The sequence below is a fragment of the Juglans microcarpa x Juglans regia genome, chromosome 8D, assembly GCF_004785595.1.
Source record: "Juglans microcarpa x Juglans regia isolate MS1-56 chromosome 8D, Jm3101_v1.0, whole genome shotgun sequence".
NCBI lineage: Eukaryota > Viridiplantae > Streptophyta > Magnoliopsida > Fagales > Juglandaceae > Juglans > Juglans microcarpa x Juglans regia.
The window spans coordinates 20658337-20674470 of NC_054608.1; the positions used below are offsets into that span (position 1 = coordinate 20658337).

Genomic DNA, 16134 nt, shown 5'->3' on the forward strand with positions numbered 1-16134 from the left:
CACTGTGGCCGTGGGTCTCAAAAATCCACTTTTGAACGGGGACAAACCCAGACCCGAAATTAATAGGGTAGGGCTTAGAGACGTCGGTGAAGCCAATGGTGATGTTGGTTTGCCGTGGGTGACGGCACAAAAGGGTAGTTTTAGGCTAAAGATGTCCAAATCGAAAATGAAGATAGATAAGCTTCACCGGTGATGGATCGGAGCTAAGGATGGGTGCTTTGGGTTGCTAGGAGGTCGAGGATGAAGTGGTGAAGAAATGGTCGTCGGAGGTGGAGCGACGGCGGCGCTGGAACGAAGAGAAGGCCGCGGCTTTGGACGGTTCGTGGAGGCTAACGGCGGCGCGATAGGGGCTGGGATTGACAGGGAGTGGTCGCTAGCCGGTGGGGGAGCGAACGGGAGGGGCGGTGAGGGCTATGGCAGCGCGGCAGCGGTGGGCTGGGAGAAGAGGAGAAACGGACGGAGAAGAGAGGGAGGGCTGGTCGTGCGCGGGAGAGGAAGCAGGGGAAGAAAGAAAAAAGAAAGGAAAAGAAAAAAAGAAAAAAGAGAGGAAAGAGAAAATAGAGGGAAAGAAATGAGATTCAATCCTCATATCTTGGGTCACAAAAATGATCCAACGGAAATGATTTTAAAACAGCAAATCAATTAAAATAATTTAAACGTAATGATGCATGAAAATAAAATAATTAAATCTAACAATCAATTAATTTAAAATAAAGAACAATTTAAATGCATCACAATAATAAATATTAAGAAAACATAACAAATTAATTTTCACAATTTAAAAATCATAAAAATAAATCTACTAAAAATTCGATAAACTTAAAATAAGAGAACCAATATTTACATTAATTAAAATAATCCTTCAATTAAAAATATACTAAAATACGGGGTGTTACATTTCTCGAGAAGCAAATTATGTAGCACATAGTTTGGCTAGATTTTGTAAAAAGGCAGAGGATACTATGATTTGGTGGCATTTAACTCCAGACTTTGTCAAAAAATATGTAATGTATTCTCGACATGTCTATGTAATTGTACTCTTGTAAAGCATGTTGTTGAATGAAGTTGCATGTTTCAGTTATAAAAGAAATAATTACTAATGAATTGTAAATACACAGTTTGCATGCAATGAGAAATTAGACATTTCATATGATAATGTTATAACATAGTAATTATAAAAATTTTCTTGATCAACATAGAAGTGATTAGTTGTAACTAATCTGGTGATCGATTGAGATTTTCTAGTAATGCTTAAAATAATTTAGAGTGTAATGATAATTCTATAATTTTAAAATGAATTGAAATGGTTCATATGTGATAAGGTAAAACTAGTTCTTAGGGCAATCAGGGTCATGGTTTAGTAGGAATTTATTATTATTATTACATATTGAAAACTCTTTGAAACCCATTTATCTCAAGATTGGTTCTTTACTTTTTACAAAAGAGATGTGTGGTCTCAATGATAAAAATTATATTTCTAATACATCCATTGCATCTGCAGCGTCTACAATGTCGATTGCACACTTTTTCAAGAATTTATTTTATTGTGTAGAGAATCATATGTATTTATTTTAAAGATTGTATTTTTTAATCCAATATAAGGATAATCATATATAAGAGACATGCATGTGATAGTTCAGTTTGAATTTTGTTCTGGTTCCATTATATCACGAAACAATTGAAGTACAATTTTTGTAATTCGAATTATTCAAAGCGGATCAAAATCCCCCAAACCTGAAATCTTGCTAGTCTTACAATCCATGTTAAGTTATATATTGAGATTACACATCTAATTCATTTAAGAGGGTACTAGAGTTTTCTAAATAATCTCACATTTCAAATCAAGAGCTTAAGATAGTTGTTCTTAGAAATTATGGAGAGAGAAAAGAGTTTTTTTTTGTCTGTATGTTCACTGCCTTTTTTTAATATTAATGTATGTAAGTAGCTAGGGGTGTAAGTTTACTGGTCTGGACTGAAAAATCTGACCAAACTGAATGGTTCGGTTGGGACTGGACCAGACTGATAAGTATATTGATCCAGTTCGGTCCAATCCATATAACCTTAGAATTTTAGTTTTCGGTCCGGCCAACTAAAGTATATATATATAGTTTTTAAAATATTTTATATATTTTTTTTTTTATATAATAGTTATATAAGTTAATTTTATAGTTTTCATCTAAGTTATCACCATTGATCATATTTATTTGGAATTTGGATGATATTGCATTTTTTAATTTCATTTTCTCTATTTTCTGTCTTTAACTATATTATAATGATTGCTAATTCTCATGGATGAATATGGATAATTTTGATGATATTTCCAACTTTTTTAGACTATTTTCAAGTACAAAATGTGCAAATAAAGATAAATGGTTGATATTCGAAAGTGTAAATATTGTGTGCTTTTTTTGTATAAATGGGCCGTAAATAGTAAATACACATTAGAAGTGATTTCAAATTTTTTATATGTTTGACCCATTTTACACTGCTCCGGACCGAATTGGACTGTATGGACCGATCAGACCGATAGCTAACAGTCCAGTTTGATCCATAGTGATAATTGGATCAGTATCGGTCAAAAAAAAGATGGACTAAAATTTTGATCCGGTCCAAACCTCCCCAAACCAAGTATATTGAACCGATTATATATATATATATATATATATATATATATATATAATATTTGTCCTTAATTTCACAAATCTCAGTAGTGGGCTGGTCCAAGTTTGCAAAGTGCCAAAAGTGAAGCATGCATGAGTTAAAAGCATATGCAAGACAATAATAAGAATGAAGAGAAATAATGGGAAGTCCAAAATAGAAAGAAAACCCACAGCCTGCTGAAACCAGAATAATGATAGGGATGTGCCCTAGTAAAGCTACAGGGTCTCCCCAGAACCCACGTGAAAGCAACATCTCATAACCTGGAATATTGAAAGAAGAATATTATGAAGCATGATTTGTCTTTTGCGGCACAAACTAACATGATGCCTGGTAGACAGTAACTGATCATAATCTAGACACAGCCGAAATTTGGGAATCTAATGCTCCTGCATCTATGGCCAATTACCCACCATGCACTCTTTACATGATTACTCATCATCTTCCATGATTTGCAGTACTCTCTTTGCTCTTTGGACTATCCTTTATTTTTCCCATGCATCTAAGATCATCATCGATCGTGTGAAAGGTTACCTGTCTTTACAACTCCACTTAACCCACAAATCTCTCTCTCTCTCTCTCTCTCTCTCTCTCTCTCTCTCTCTCTCTCTCTCTCTAATTAAAAATGAATGACCCATGTGAGTTATAGAGCTGGAATTGCAAAGAAAAGTAAGATCTAGAGTGCACGCATCAGATTCATGATGTGGGTACGTACTTACAAGCTAGTTAGAGCGAGGTTCATGAATATATCAAGTTTGCCTTTTTAGGCGATGAGGGTATGGGATCTATGATTTGCATTGGCTGAGTTTGGAATCTCTTTAAGAAAATCAAAAGCTAGCTAGCCGTATATAGAGATATATATAAATAGTTCCTTCTGGCCTCCACATTTCATGTAAGGTTAATGAGGAATGCATAAAGCTGGAGTCTTTGACTCTACCTAACTGGATCCCCTACGTAAACCTTAATAATTAGCTATTTTGCACAATTACCTAATTAACTCTTGTCATACATATATATATATATATATGCATTCTTCTTGATGTTTAAACCCTATAAGCTCATTAAAGAAGCGCAACCACTCAACAATATTATGACCAAAAACTCTCAAAAATTATTTATTTGTGATCAATTATTTTTTATAAAAATAATAATTTCTTGTTAAAATAATTTTTTTTTATTATAAATAATTATTCTCATCGCAAATATTCGTTTTACTTATCTCAAATTGAATTAATGATAAAAGGTTACATGAATAAGTGCTTGAATACCTTAACTATTTTGAGCCAGCAATGCCAGGAATCAAGGCTACGAAAGCAGGCGAACATTAATGTTGCTCTTATATATATATATATAAATGCTTACAAATGTTGTGGACAGAACTAGTGCTAGAGTGAGAAGAGAGAGAGAGACCAGTCAAAGATTTTGTGTTGTAATCATTAAAGGGGTTATCATGTCTTCAACCTAATGAAAAAATTGTATTTTAAGGAAAGGAAACCGAATAGATTATAGAACAAAAAATCAGTAAAGAAAAAGAAGTTTGGATGGCATGAAAAAGAAAAGGAAAAAATATGAAAAGAAAAAGTAGACTGACCTGACGGTGTGCCAGGTAGATTAGCTGAGCAATGATGGGCCCCTCTTCAAGCAATCAACTGTTGAATGATAAAAGTGTTCTTTTTTCTTTAGGATTGGAATAAAAGGGCATAGAATTGTCTGTCCGTCACATCATATATGTATGCCCCATCAAACTCATTATAGATCGGATACGTTATACAGTACTGTTGAGAGCACACAATCCCATTTGCAATCCGCGTATGCATGACTTTGTTGTGTGTAATCTACAACCCTTTTATTCTTTTTACAGAAAAGGCTTTATGCAATGGTTTTTAGTTAAAAAAAAAAAATACATGAAAATGTATTACCATTTTCCTTGTATCATGAGGCTGCAGGTATCGATCGTTAGAAAACTTTTAAAAAAAGTAGTTCGTATGCTATGATATTAATGGGTTAATGTAAATATTATGAGACAATTCATATGCTGATCTTGTGCATGTGGTTGCAAGATAGCTAGCTGAAGTCAGTCTAATTTTAAGTTGAGTCTCACATCCAAACACTTAACTCTCAAATTATTAAATTCATTTCAACTCAAAACCTCATTACACGTGAGACTCACAACCTTTTTCAACTTTCCATAAAAAGTCTAAACTCATCTTAACATCTAAACACACTTTAAACTCAATTTAGATGGGCAGTTCTTGATCTATTAGGCCCCACATAACTTCCTCTACTACTTAACTCACTATTATTCATAAAGAACTGAACTTAGCTCAACATCCAAATTCAGCCATCAACTAAATCATGATTATTTTTAGTTCTTCTCTCCATCTTCTCTTGTACGTTTATGTTGAAACGCGGTTTCGAATCCAATTTTATAACCAATAAATAATTATAATGTTGGGGATCATTACATGATGGATTAGAGAAGTGTTACTTTTGGAAGTGATGACGAACTTTTCTCTTATTATAATTCTTATGTACTAGAAACATTCAGTTGCATATAATATCATGTCATGTCGTGAATAAGCTGTACGCTGCAGCTTCATGGAAAAGCAAGTCGTAATTAAGTATAATTCGTATATACTACGTATGTACTAAATAACGGTAATAATTAATATTTATATATATGCAGATCTCACAAAAAAGATCAGATAAATATTAATTATATAGTCTTTATAATTTCCAGCATTTGTTGTTTAATTCCCATTAAAAAACATATATATATATATATATAGGAATAATATTGTAACTTTAAGAGAGCTGCCAAACAAGCTGCTCGATCAATGCATGCTGGCTCTGGTGATCTGTCCAAAATAACCTATATATGGTATGAACTCTGATCAGCTTCCATTTTATGTAAAAAAATTGCAAAATATGTTGGTAATAAAGCTATCTAGCATTAATATGCAGGACTTGGGTCACAAAAATTTAATTAATCTGCATGCATAGATGCCATAGATGCATCAAACCATCATGCCTATATATATATATATATATATAAAGTGTACTCATTTTCAATTTAAACATTTTTTAAATACAAAAAATTTCTTATTTCTCAAAAATAACTTCATCGAAAAGTTTCTGTGAAAAAAAAAAAAATGAAAACAACTCACAAAACCCAAAAAACATTAATACCCGGCCCTCACAATGTGCGTTTATCCAAATAATTTTTCAATTCTTAAAAATCCTGTAAAAAAAAAATCAAATTAATTTTTCAAAAAAAATTCAAAAACCATAAAAACCTTTTTTTACTCATTAAACATGCAGCTCTAAGATTCTATGCATTAATTCATGTTGATCTGAAGATAGACAATTATACGAGGATATATGTAATTGCAAGAAACCATGCATGACATGATCACGTACGAATGATATTATATATATATATATATATATATATATATATATATATGTGTGTGTTGGTAGCTAGACCAGAGTCATTAAAATAAGTAGAGAGCTAGGGGCCGCATAGTATTGCGTGTACAATGGGCGGTCGAGTGTCCCCACACAGCCTTTTGAGGTAGCCTCTGTTTTTGTTAGTTTGTGAGCAGACAAAAGCAGGGAAGCTTCTTATCCTTCCACTGGGTTTTCACACGAAACCCTACACTTAGAATCTCTTCTAAAGCCAAAGCAGTAGTACTATTTATATCGTATATCATATTCCCTCTGCTTTTAATCCCATTTTGTTTGTGTAATTACTGGATCTACCACACTTCAATACGATCTAATCGCTTTTAAAGAGAGCATTATACATTGACATGAGTGTTAGGGACGACTAGGGTTATTTTTAGAAACTGACAAGTGAATGGCATCATTGTAATATAATGAAAACTTCAAAGGTTAACTTTCATGGCTTCCGACCCTAGCAGCTCTGTATGGCCTATCTATATAGTTCAGTGTACTATAAAACCCAGTTTAGTTTATGTTTCTTCGCTCTCTCTTTCCAAGTTCATCCATTTTCTTCATCTCTCTCTCTCTCTCTCTCTCTCTCTCTCTCTCTCTGTGCAATGGCTCCCATGAGTCTCCCTCCCGGTTTCAGGTTCCATCCAACAGATGAGGAACTCGTTGCTTACTATCTAGATCGAAAGATTAGTGGCCGAACGATTGAGCTTGAAATAATTCCTGAAGTCGATCTTTATAAATGTGAACCATGGGATTTACCAGGTACATATATATATATATATATAGCTTATTTTTGCATGAAATATCATGAGTTATCATTCGCGCAATTAAGCGTATTTCTGAATTTTCTTTTTTCCTTCCCAAACATCAACATTGAAAGTTTAGCGACCCATTAATCTATCTATTTTCCACCATACATGAACAGATAAATCGTTTTTGCCAAGCAAAGACATGGAGTGGTACTTTTACAGTCCAAGGGATAGAAAGTACCCTAATGGATCAAGAACAAACCGAGCAACACAAGCTGGTTATTGGAAAGCAACTGGTAAAGATCGGTCCGTGCACTCTCATAAGCGAGCAGTTGGCATGAAGAAAACTTTGGTGTATTATAGAGGCAGAGCTCCCCATGGCATTAGGAGTAACTGGGTGATGCATGAGTATCGCCTCATCGACTCAGTGTGTGGCATTTCTGAATCATCATCATCTTTGAAGGTATCCATCCCATTTTTTAATTACCATTTTCAAAGGATTTCTGAAGTGAAAAAAAATTCAGAGAAAAGTTCACTGTTGTAATGTTGGATCTAAAAATGCCACCAAAATACAAGAAAAGAGGGAAAACAATATCATGATGAGATCTTTGAATTGAAAGGGTTAGTGTGTAGTATTGATTGTCACTTTTGGGTTAGAGATCAAACTTATATTGCATTATCTCCTCTAGCTGGAGTAAACCCTGAAAAACCCTAATAAGTACTGGAAGAAAAAGAAGAAAAAAAAAGGTTGAATTAGCAGCATGATTTCTTTATTTCAAAGAACTAGCTAGCTAGCTAGCTAGGTTGCTGTACCTTATCATTTCAAAATGATTTAATCTGGAGCTCTTTCCAATGCATTAAAATGAGCGCAAAAATAGCAGGCGTGCAGTCAGTCATGAGGAACATGATGATCATCTTAAGATATTTGTAACTGCATTGTTTGAATATGATTTTTCAGTCAAATTGATCAGAGCTATCTTCATGATAGTTATATCATCTTTAAGTAATCAGTAAAAAATAAAGCAAATCTCATATGTTTCCTCCTTTTTCTTCTTTTTCTCTAATTTTCTTTTTCCCTCGAAAGGAATAGCTTATCAACAACATGATGATGAAAGAGTCTTTGGTTATATCACTTTAGTCGTACTTAGTATTCTCTTTCCATCTACTTCTACTACTTCTTTTTTTCACCCTCTTTCTCTACCTACTTTTCTAGATCTTTGTATGATACTGATCTTTTCTTGCTCATGCGATTTATTTGTTATGAAAGCTGGATCGATAAATTAATTAAACAGTATATATTAATTTGTGTTCGATAATTACTGCAGGAATCTTATGCATTATGTCGAGTTTTCAAGAAAACATTAATACAGATGCCAAAAACCAAAGAAGAGCAAGAACCGATTGTGAATTTAGATCATAAGAAGGATTCAGTAGTCTTGGATGAACAAATATTTGGAGACGATATCAGTATTAATACTGGAGTTGAAACTAATTCCCGAGGGAGGAGATCAGAAGTACTGGAGGATGAGAATTTCGTTGCTGAGTATTCCTGCAAGTTCCCCTCAGATACTTCTTCTTCAGATCTAACTCAAGGAACGCCTGCTGAAACTGCCATAGCAGATGATTTTCAAGCTCAATTTGCATCGGATGAAGCAAATAGTGCTGCTGATTTGTGTGCTGTCGGTGTGGAATGCCCCTCAAATCTAACTGATCAGCAGGTAAAACAAATTCAACTATATATATATATATATAAATATATATATTTACACAGTTTATTTATGCAAAATATTATGCTTTATTCCTGCTTTAATTTACACAGTTTATATATATACTTTAAATCCATATTTCCGGCAATATTCTGCTTTATTCCTGCTTTATACTTGATTACCAAGGCTTCATGTTCACATCGCATTTAATTTTAAGATCATTAATTAATTAACCCTATATATAGTACTACTAGTACTATTACAGGATCAATAATCATGGCTGGATCCATGCATGCAGCATGCATAAACGAAAGATCTAGCTAGCTAGTGGCCGTGGTTTAAGCTAGCTGGCCCCACATGAAAATAAGCTCTTTGAGTTTCTCTTTTGATCCTAAAGTAACAAAAGTTGGATGCAATGAACTCACTGCCTTTTCCGAAAGCTTCCTTCTAAAATCTCTTGGACTGACTCAGATGGGTGCTTTTTTCATGCACCATCTTCAATAACTTCTTTTGACTGACTCAAATATCATTCAAAGTTCAAACGTCTTTTTCCCCATTTTCCTCACGGCTAACCCAAAAAAATGTAAAAAAAATTCAGGTTCTCTAAATGACATTCTTTTCCGTGCATGGTCTCAGTAATGATTGACCCCTTGCCCAGTTTTATAATTCTGGTTTGACTGCTAGCTGTTCTATTAATTCCAATATACATATAGCTAGACATGTTTTGCTATAAACACAACATGTTTTCTGCGCCTTTTCTGTATCATATATATATATATATATATATATACACACACACACCTGATAAAAAGCACTATGTATCGCACCCATGCAAGAAGAAGTAGTGCTTCATGACCATCTTGGATATATCTGCATCCATTTCAGTATTTCAAATCATTTTGCTCAATGATTGCTCATTAATTCAGTATTCACCAGCTTATCATGTCTTCTTTAAATGCAGGATACATTATATGTTCCAAATTACACAGAAGTACTGGATTATAATTATCAACTTCCTAATTACCCTCCCTTGGAACTTGAAGATTTTCCTCAGATAAATTTGACAGAAACGAGGTCATTGAAGCCTGAAATCATCTACGAGTACATTTCACATGACAAATACGGCCGGGACGATATGAACGGAACATTAGAAGAGATTTTTTCGTTGTGTTCATCTCAAGATCATCACAACTCCTCCAATATTAATGCCCTTTCCATATAAGATCGACCTCGAGTACATGCACCAACATATAGATCTTCATGAATTTCAAAAATATTTCATTTCTACAATTCATTAATATTGACAGTAGTAATGTAGAACATGATTGTGCTCGGTTAAAATAACCAAAATCTGGGGGATTCTTCGACAACCACAGACGATAAGGCTCTGTTATGTTCTTCTCTAAAGAATGATGAGTCTAGCTAGGCATAGAACAATTTTTTTTTTCTTTGTTTTTTCCATTTGTTGAAATCTGTTGTATTTTTTACATCAAATGGAAAATCTAATTTTCGGTGGTGATTTTTTTTAATATACATATTCATGTATAAGTTTCTTATATATATATAAATATTGTTTGGATTAATAGCTTTTCAATCTTCTGCAAAAGGTTCTTTGAGTTTTCAACTTTTGTATGTATCCTACATCTGGTGAAACACAAGATTTCTCAGGAGATCACCCATCTTAGTACTATCAGCTTGTCCAAACACCCTTGACTGAGTAATTGATCTTATGGAACTCAGTGCATCGATTAGTCTGGTATGATTCCAACCAGTGCCTCCATCTATCCCTTGTTATTTTCTATAATCAGAATTGCTGAATGTGATAGCGATGTCAAGTACATGATACTCCTGTCAACCAGCCGGGAATTCACATTAGGCATATTCATGCATGCCATATCTGCTATCCCTTAAAAAAATTTTCAATAATTCACATGCCATATCGGTATATTCACATGATGTGGTATACTCAGGATGAGGACTATTCACCCGTTAGTTTATTTTGTACATTAACGATAATTGGAAACGATCTGGCCAACTCATGACATGCAGCAGGTTGTCACATGTAAACTTTATTTTTCATAAAAAAAATATTAGAATGTTTTGGGTTAAGTATAATATGTTCAATTTTGGGGTTTTATATCGTTATCTTTTAGTCCTCATTTGTTCAATTTTATCATTTTTTGTTTGAATAACGGAATTTCATTGATCAGGAAGTGATTACATCATACATGAGTAAATCCCCTTGTACTGAGTACAACCTCCTCGGGACCATCCTCTAACCAAATAGTTTCAGTAACACCTACTAGCAAGTTTTGCTGCCGTATGGGCAGCTTTGTTTGCTAACCTGTAAACAAAGTACTTGAGGCGCCATGCTTGGTTGTGCTTCATTAGTTGCTGCATATCCTCTGTCATTTGGCCCAACCATGTGTTATCTTCTCTTTTGGAGTTCATTGCATCAACAACAATCTTAGCATCCCCTTCAAAACAAACTTGGCTAAAACCAAGTTCAATGCAAAATTCCATAGCTCTTAGGAAAGCAAAGCTCTCGGCTTGGAGAGCTGATGAGATATGATCTTGATGAGTTGTCAAAACTGCTTGTAATCTGCCATCTGAGTCTCTAATCACCACTCCCACTCCCATACTCTCTTTGTCTTTGTCAAAAGCTGTATCAAAATTGACTTTGAAATATAGCCACTCAGGAGGTTTCCATCTTGGAATTGGAGAACTCCCTTGAGAAGCTGCAGCACCCTTGGGACTAGCCTTGTTATATTCTTTATACTGTGATAAGTCATCTTGAGCCCTTCTTACAATAGCCTTAGGCTTGGAGAATTGATTCTGAAAGATGAAGGTATTTCTCCTGACCCATATTTGGTAGAAAATTACTGAAACCAACTCCGCAATTTCCTTACTCAGTTTTAATCGCATTTCATTCCACAGAAGGTAAAAATCATAGAATTTCCTCTTCCATTTACTGAGCATGTTGAACTCTCCCCCATACATCAATTGCTGCAGGGCATTCCCACAGGACATGAACTACTGTCTCCCTCTCCCTAAGACAGATTGGGCATATGTTGTTCTCAATAATATTCTTCCTAGTAAGATTTTCTTTTATAGGAAGAATATTATTCAGACACTTCCAAATGAAACTTTGAATCTTGCCTGGGACCTCAAGTTGCCATACTTCTTTCCAGACTCCATTATCCCAACCCCTTGTCGAGGCTTTTCCTGCCATTCTGTGCAGTCTATCTGTCTCCAAGAAGTAGGCACTTCTTACAGTAAACACACCTTTAGCAGATCCAATCCACATCAATCTGTCACTGGCTCATCTTTTGCTAATTGGTAGAGAGCAGATAGTCTTTGCCTCATTTTCATTAAACACTGCCTTCACTAGGTCTTTCTTCCACTCACCACTGTCTTCCTCTATCAATGTGTCTACTTTGGCCTTAGGATCAAGAGTATTTATAGGTGTTTGAATCTGGAATGTTACTGGACTAGGAATCCACTTATCTTTCCAAATTTTTATGTTTGTGCCATCTCCAACTCTCCATACAGCCCCCTCTTTGATCAAATCTAAGCTAGACCATATGCTTTTCCAAATAAAAGAAGGGGTACCTGTCAACTTTGCCTCCAACAGGTTGCCTTTTTGGTAATATTTCCATTTGAACACCTTTGAGACTAAGGAGTTTGGTTCCTTTAACATCCTCCAGCATTACTTGGCTAGAAGAGTCTTGTTGAAATTGTTGAGATCCCTAAACCCCAAGCCTCCCTGATTCTTAACCATCCCCAAAGACCTCCAGGTTTTCCAATGAATTCCTTTCCCTTCTGCACTATGACTCCACCAGAAACTAGATAAGAGGGACACAATTTCTTTAATTAGAATTCCAAGCAATTTAAAAATAGACATGGTGTAGGCTGGGATTGCCTGTAAGACACTCTTGATGAGAATTTCCTTACCTGTTGAGGATAAAAATTTATTCTTCCAACTATTGATTTTTTCCAAATCCTCTCCTTTAAAGACTTGAAAGGAGAGGATCTATAGTTAATTTTATCATTTTAATCCTTGGATTTGTAGTTAAGTTTCCAATTGAGACCTTTGTCGACAGATTTCCTTCGGAGAATCTAACAAAGACTCATCCAAATGCTCCTATATATATATATATATGAAGACTCACTACAACATATTTCATTTATTGTGACGGATGAAACCATTACAAAAAATAAGAAAACTATCACATAAAGTTTTTTGTGACGGTTTGAAACCATCCCCACAACTATCACAAAAAATGCGTCACATAAAATATTTTGTGACGGTTTATTGTACGACCGTCACTAAAAGTTTTTTTTTGTGACGGTTGAGATTTAACGTTCGAACGTGAAGAGATTTTGTGACAGTCGAATTCCATCATAGAAAATACGTTCGAATGTATCAAATAACATTTTGAACATTTACCCGACCGATTAGCATTTGAACAATAAAGATCTAATATTCGATATTTTTCATTCGCACGTTTGATTTTTATGTTCGAACATTTGTGATGTGACGTTTGAATTTTGTATTCGCACGTTATTGGGCAATTGTTCGAACTTCAAAGATTAAATGTTCAGATGGTTAATAAATACGTTCGAACGTATCTTTTTTAATCATTCAAACATTAAGAAATATTCGTTCGATCATAACAAAATAAGTTCAAACATTTGTGGAGTATATACGTTCGAACGTAATACCTTACCTTGTGTAATTATGTTCGAACATTAATTCAAACTTAAAGACATGTTCGAACGTTCTTTGTTTACATTCCAACGTACTAATCAGAATTAATAATTTCGTAAAATCAAAAAACATACAAATTGTATCATATTGCACCACAGATAGTAACATCTCATGAAAATGTTTTAGAGAGTTACAAAATTAGATGACAAAAGTTTTGAACAATGATAGAGTTTATTTCTTCTTTCCTCGCCCATTGTGATCCCATTGCAATGACACAACATGTTCCATCTAGACTAGCATCTCCCTCTGTACTTGTTCTCGAACTTCAATGCGTATTCTTTCCTCTTGGTCTCTTTGTTGCTCATGCAAATGCATTTCTAAATCAGACTATCACGATAAGAGAGCTTCCAACTCCTGCTGTCTCGACTTTATCTACTTAATTTCTTGGTGTGTGGTGTCCAAATCTTTGGTAAGATTATCAACTTCTGAAGTTGAGATCGTGGAGGATGAACCGACACACTTGAAAGAATGTTCCAAACCTCTTACCAAACCGGACTTGGTCCCGAGGACTTGTGTAAATATGTCAATGTCACTAGGAGAAGATTCTTCAGAGGTTGACTGCATCTCAATCATTTTTTCCTATAATAATTAGGAAGAAAACCACATAATAAGTAATATATTAAAAGAAATAGTAAGAAAACATAATATACATTCACATGTTGGCATAATTTATTCACACAAAATGACCTCACTTATATAATTATCTTTGGAAATAGGATTAATCCACTCGTTGTGACATCGGTGTGAGTAGCAGTATAGACATGAATGAAAGAGAAATTTTCAAGATCATCGCATTTCTAACAAAGCCATAGTAGTAATTTTAAAAAATCATGTTAGTACTTAAATAAAGAATATGATAAAAATGACTGAATTTTAATAAGTAATTACCATTTTATTAGTAAGGCCTTGGAATGACCTTGGACCGGTGCAATGGTGGATTTTCAAAAACGTTCTATTATATGCATTGATAGAAATTAAGTGCTGCAAGAGAAATTAACAATGTTAAATATAATCTATGAAACCAATATAGATGTTAATAAGTTAAAGGGAAAAAATTTAGAATACCTGATAATCTAAACTTGCGAAAATATCACAACACTTCCTCCAATCATCTAACTTCATTTTTTGAAAAGGGCACTAAGCAGCTTCTTCTAACGTCTCAAATTTCTTGAAGTGATCATGCCATCGTCTCTTATGATGTTGAAATAATGTAGCAATCAACTCATTCACAGTTCGTACTTCCTTGCTACAACAAAAATTTAGTTTGAATTCATCCTAAGAAGTGAATTACGTCAAAAATATGAAATTAAAACATATACAAAACATTAGGGTATATAAACTCACTAGTACATGACTCCAAATGTGATCCTTAACTTCATTCAGAACATCTCGCCAAGACTGCATATAAAATGACGCATAAGCTCAAACTAGTATTCCGATATAGGAGAAAAGCGATGTCACACTATCATCCACACCCATAGTGGAGTTATTGGGTATGTTGACCTTGATTTTCCTGTGCCTTCTATTTTTTTCCAGAGTCGGGTCACGTGTTAAGCCACGACCACGACATGACAAGACATCAGCTAATATATTTAAAATTATTAAAACCAGTTTCTCCCCAAGTATTCAAATAAAATTAATTATCAACAAAAGTTTACTTACTGGTAGGTATGGATTGGACGTTTGCCTCTTGTTTATCAACTTGATCAGGAGTGGAATCCTCAGTTGGGGAGTCCTCAACCGATTTGGGACTTGGAGGATGAGGCACATTTCTTCATTGTTATTTTGGTGGCGTCCTTGAATAGTATTATTATTTTTAATGAACTAGTTTAAAAATAATTATGAAAAATGTAATAGCCTAATCTATGTAAATAAAACATTTAGTACTTATATTTTTCATCTTCAAATATATTTTCCATGCTTGTTTCATAATATATTTCTTGTAGTGTTGATGGATTTGCCCCCTTGACGTGGCCTTACCATGTGGCAGCCATGTCAACAATTAAAAAAAAACTAAAGATAGAACTTCTCAAATCTCAACCCCATTTGAATGGAACTCTAAAACCACTCCCCAATTTGTTAGTCAAGATTTTCATGCTTTCAATATTTAAGATTCCATCTTGGCCTTTCAATAATTCTTGTTTTGTTCTTGTGGTAAAGAACCTAGTTTTCTTTTTCTTTTTCTTTTTTTTGCCATGGTTGTATGGTTTGTTACTGGCTTCTCATTTCTCTCAATGCAACCACTCCAAAAGAATTGTCATACTCATTCTAGCTATTTACGAGTTGCACTGCTTAAGAAAAACTTAAACAAAGAGGTGGAGAATTTACTAGAGAAATGCTGAAGGGGGCTCTGTGTTGTTGGAGTAGGAGTTGTTGTTGAAAAGGAAGCAATCCAATATTAAAAGTCTAAAAGTGGTTGGGTGAGGTTGGTAGGTGCTTTGAAGAAGACCGTTTTTATTGGGAAAATGTAAAGGGAAGCGTGAGGATTGGATGAGGGAGAGCGGTTTTTTAAAAAGCTCCAGGGGTAGGGATGAGGGAAAAGCTTATTTCTGAAAAACAAAAATAAAAATAAATCACTAATGTGACCGCTGTGACGCCCCCAAACTTTGTTTGGGATTTGACAAAGTTTGAAGCATCAAGACATGTAACACAAGGTCACATACTCTCGTTCATGATAGTTAAAAATGCAATACACCTAACATGCTTCTAACAAAATGCAGAATTTACAGCAGATAATTTTTTTAAGCAATACATGACGTACTAGAATGTTAATACCAAAACATAAACATATTTC

General features: G+C 34.4%; 1 protein-coding gene across 1 annotated transcript; it reads left to right on the plus strand.

The window, feature by feature from the left end:
• The first annotated feature begins 6664 nt into the window (after window positions 1–6664).
• On the plus strand, window positions 6665–10083 carry LOC121243589 (NAC domain-containing protein 86). The gene is made up of 4 exons (XM_041141720.1): window positions 6665–6876; window positions 7040–7326; window positions 8189–8581; window positions 9531–10083. Exons 1-4 carry the CDS (start codon window positions 6720–6722, stop codon window positions 9789–9791), a joined length of 1098 nt encoding a protein of 365 aa, XP_040997654.1. The 5' UTR covers window positions 6665–6719; the 3' UTR covers window positions 9792–10083.
• Window positions 10084–16134: the final 6051 nt, after the last annotated feature.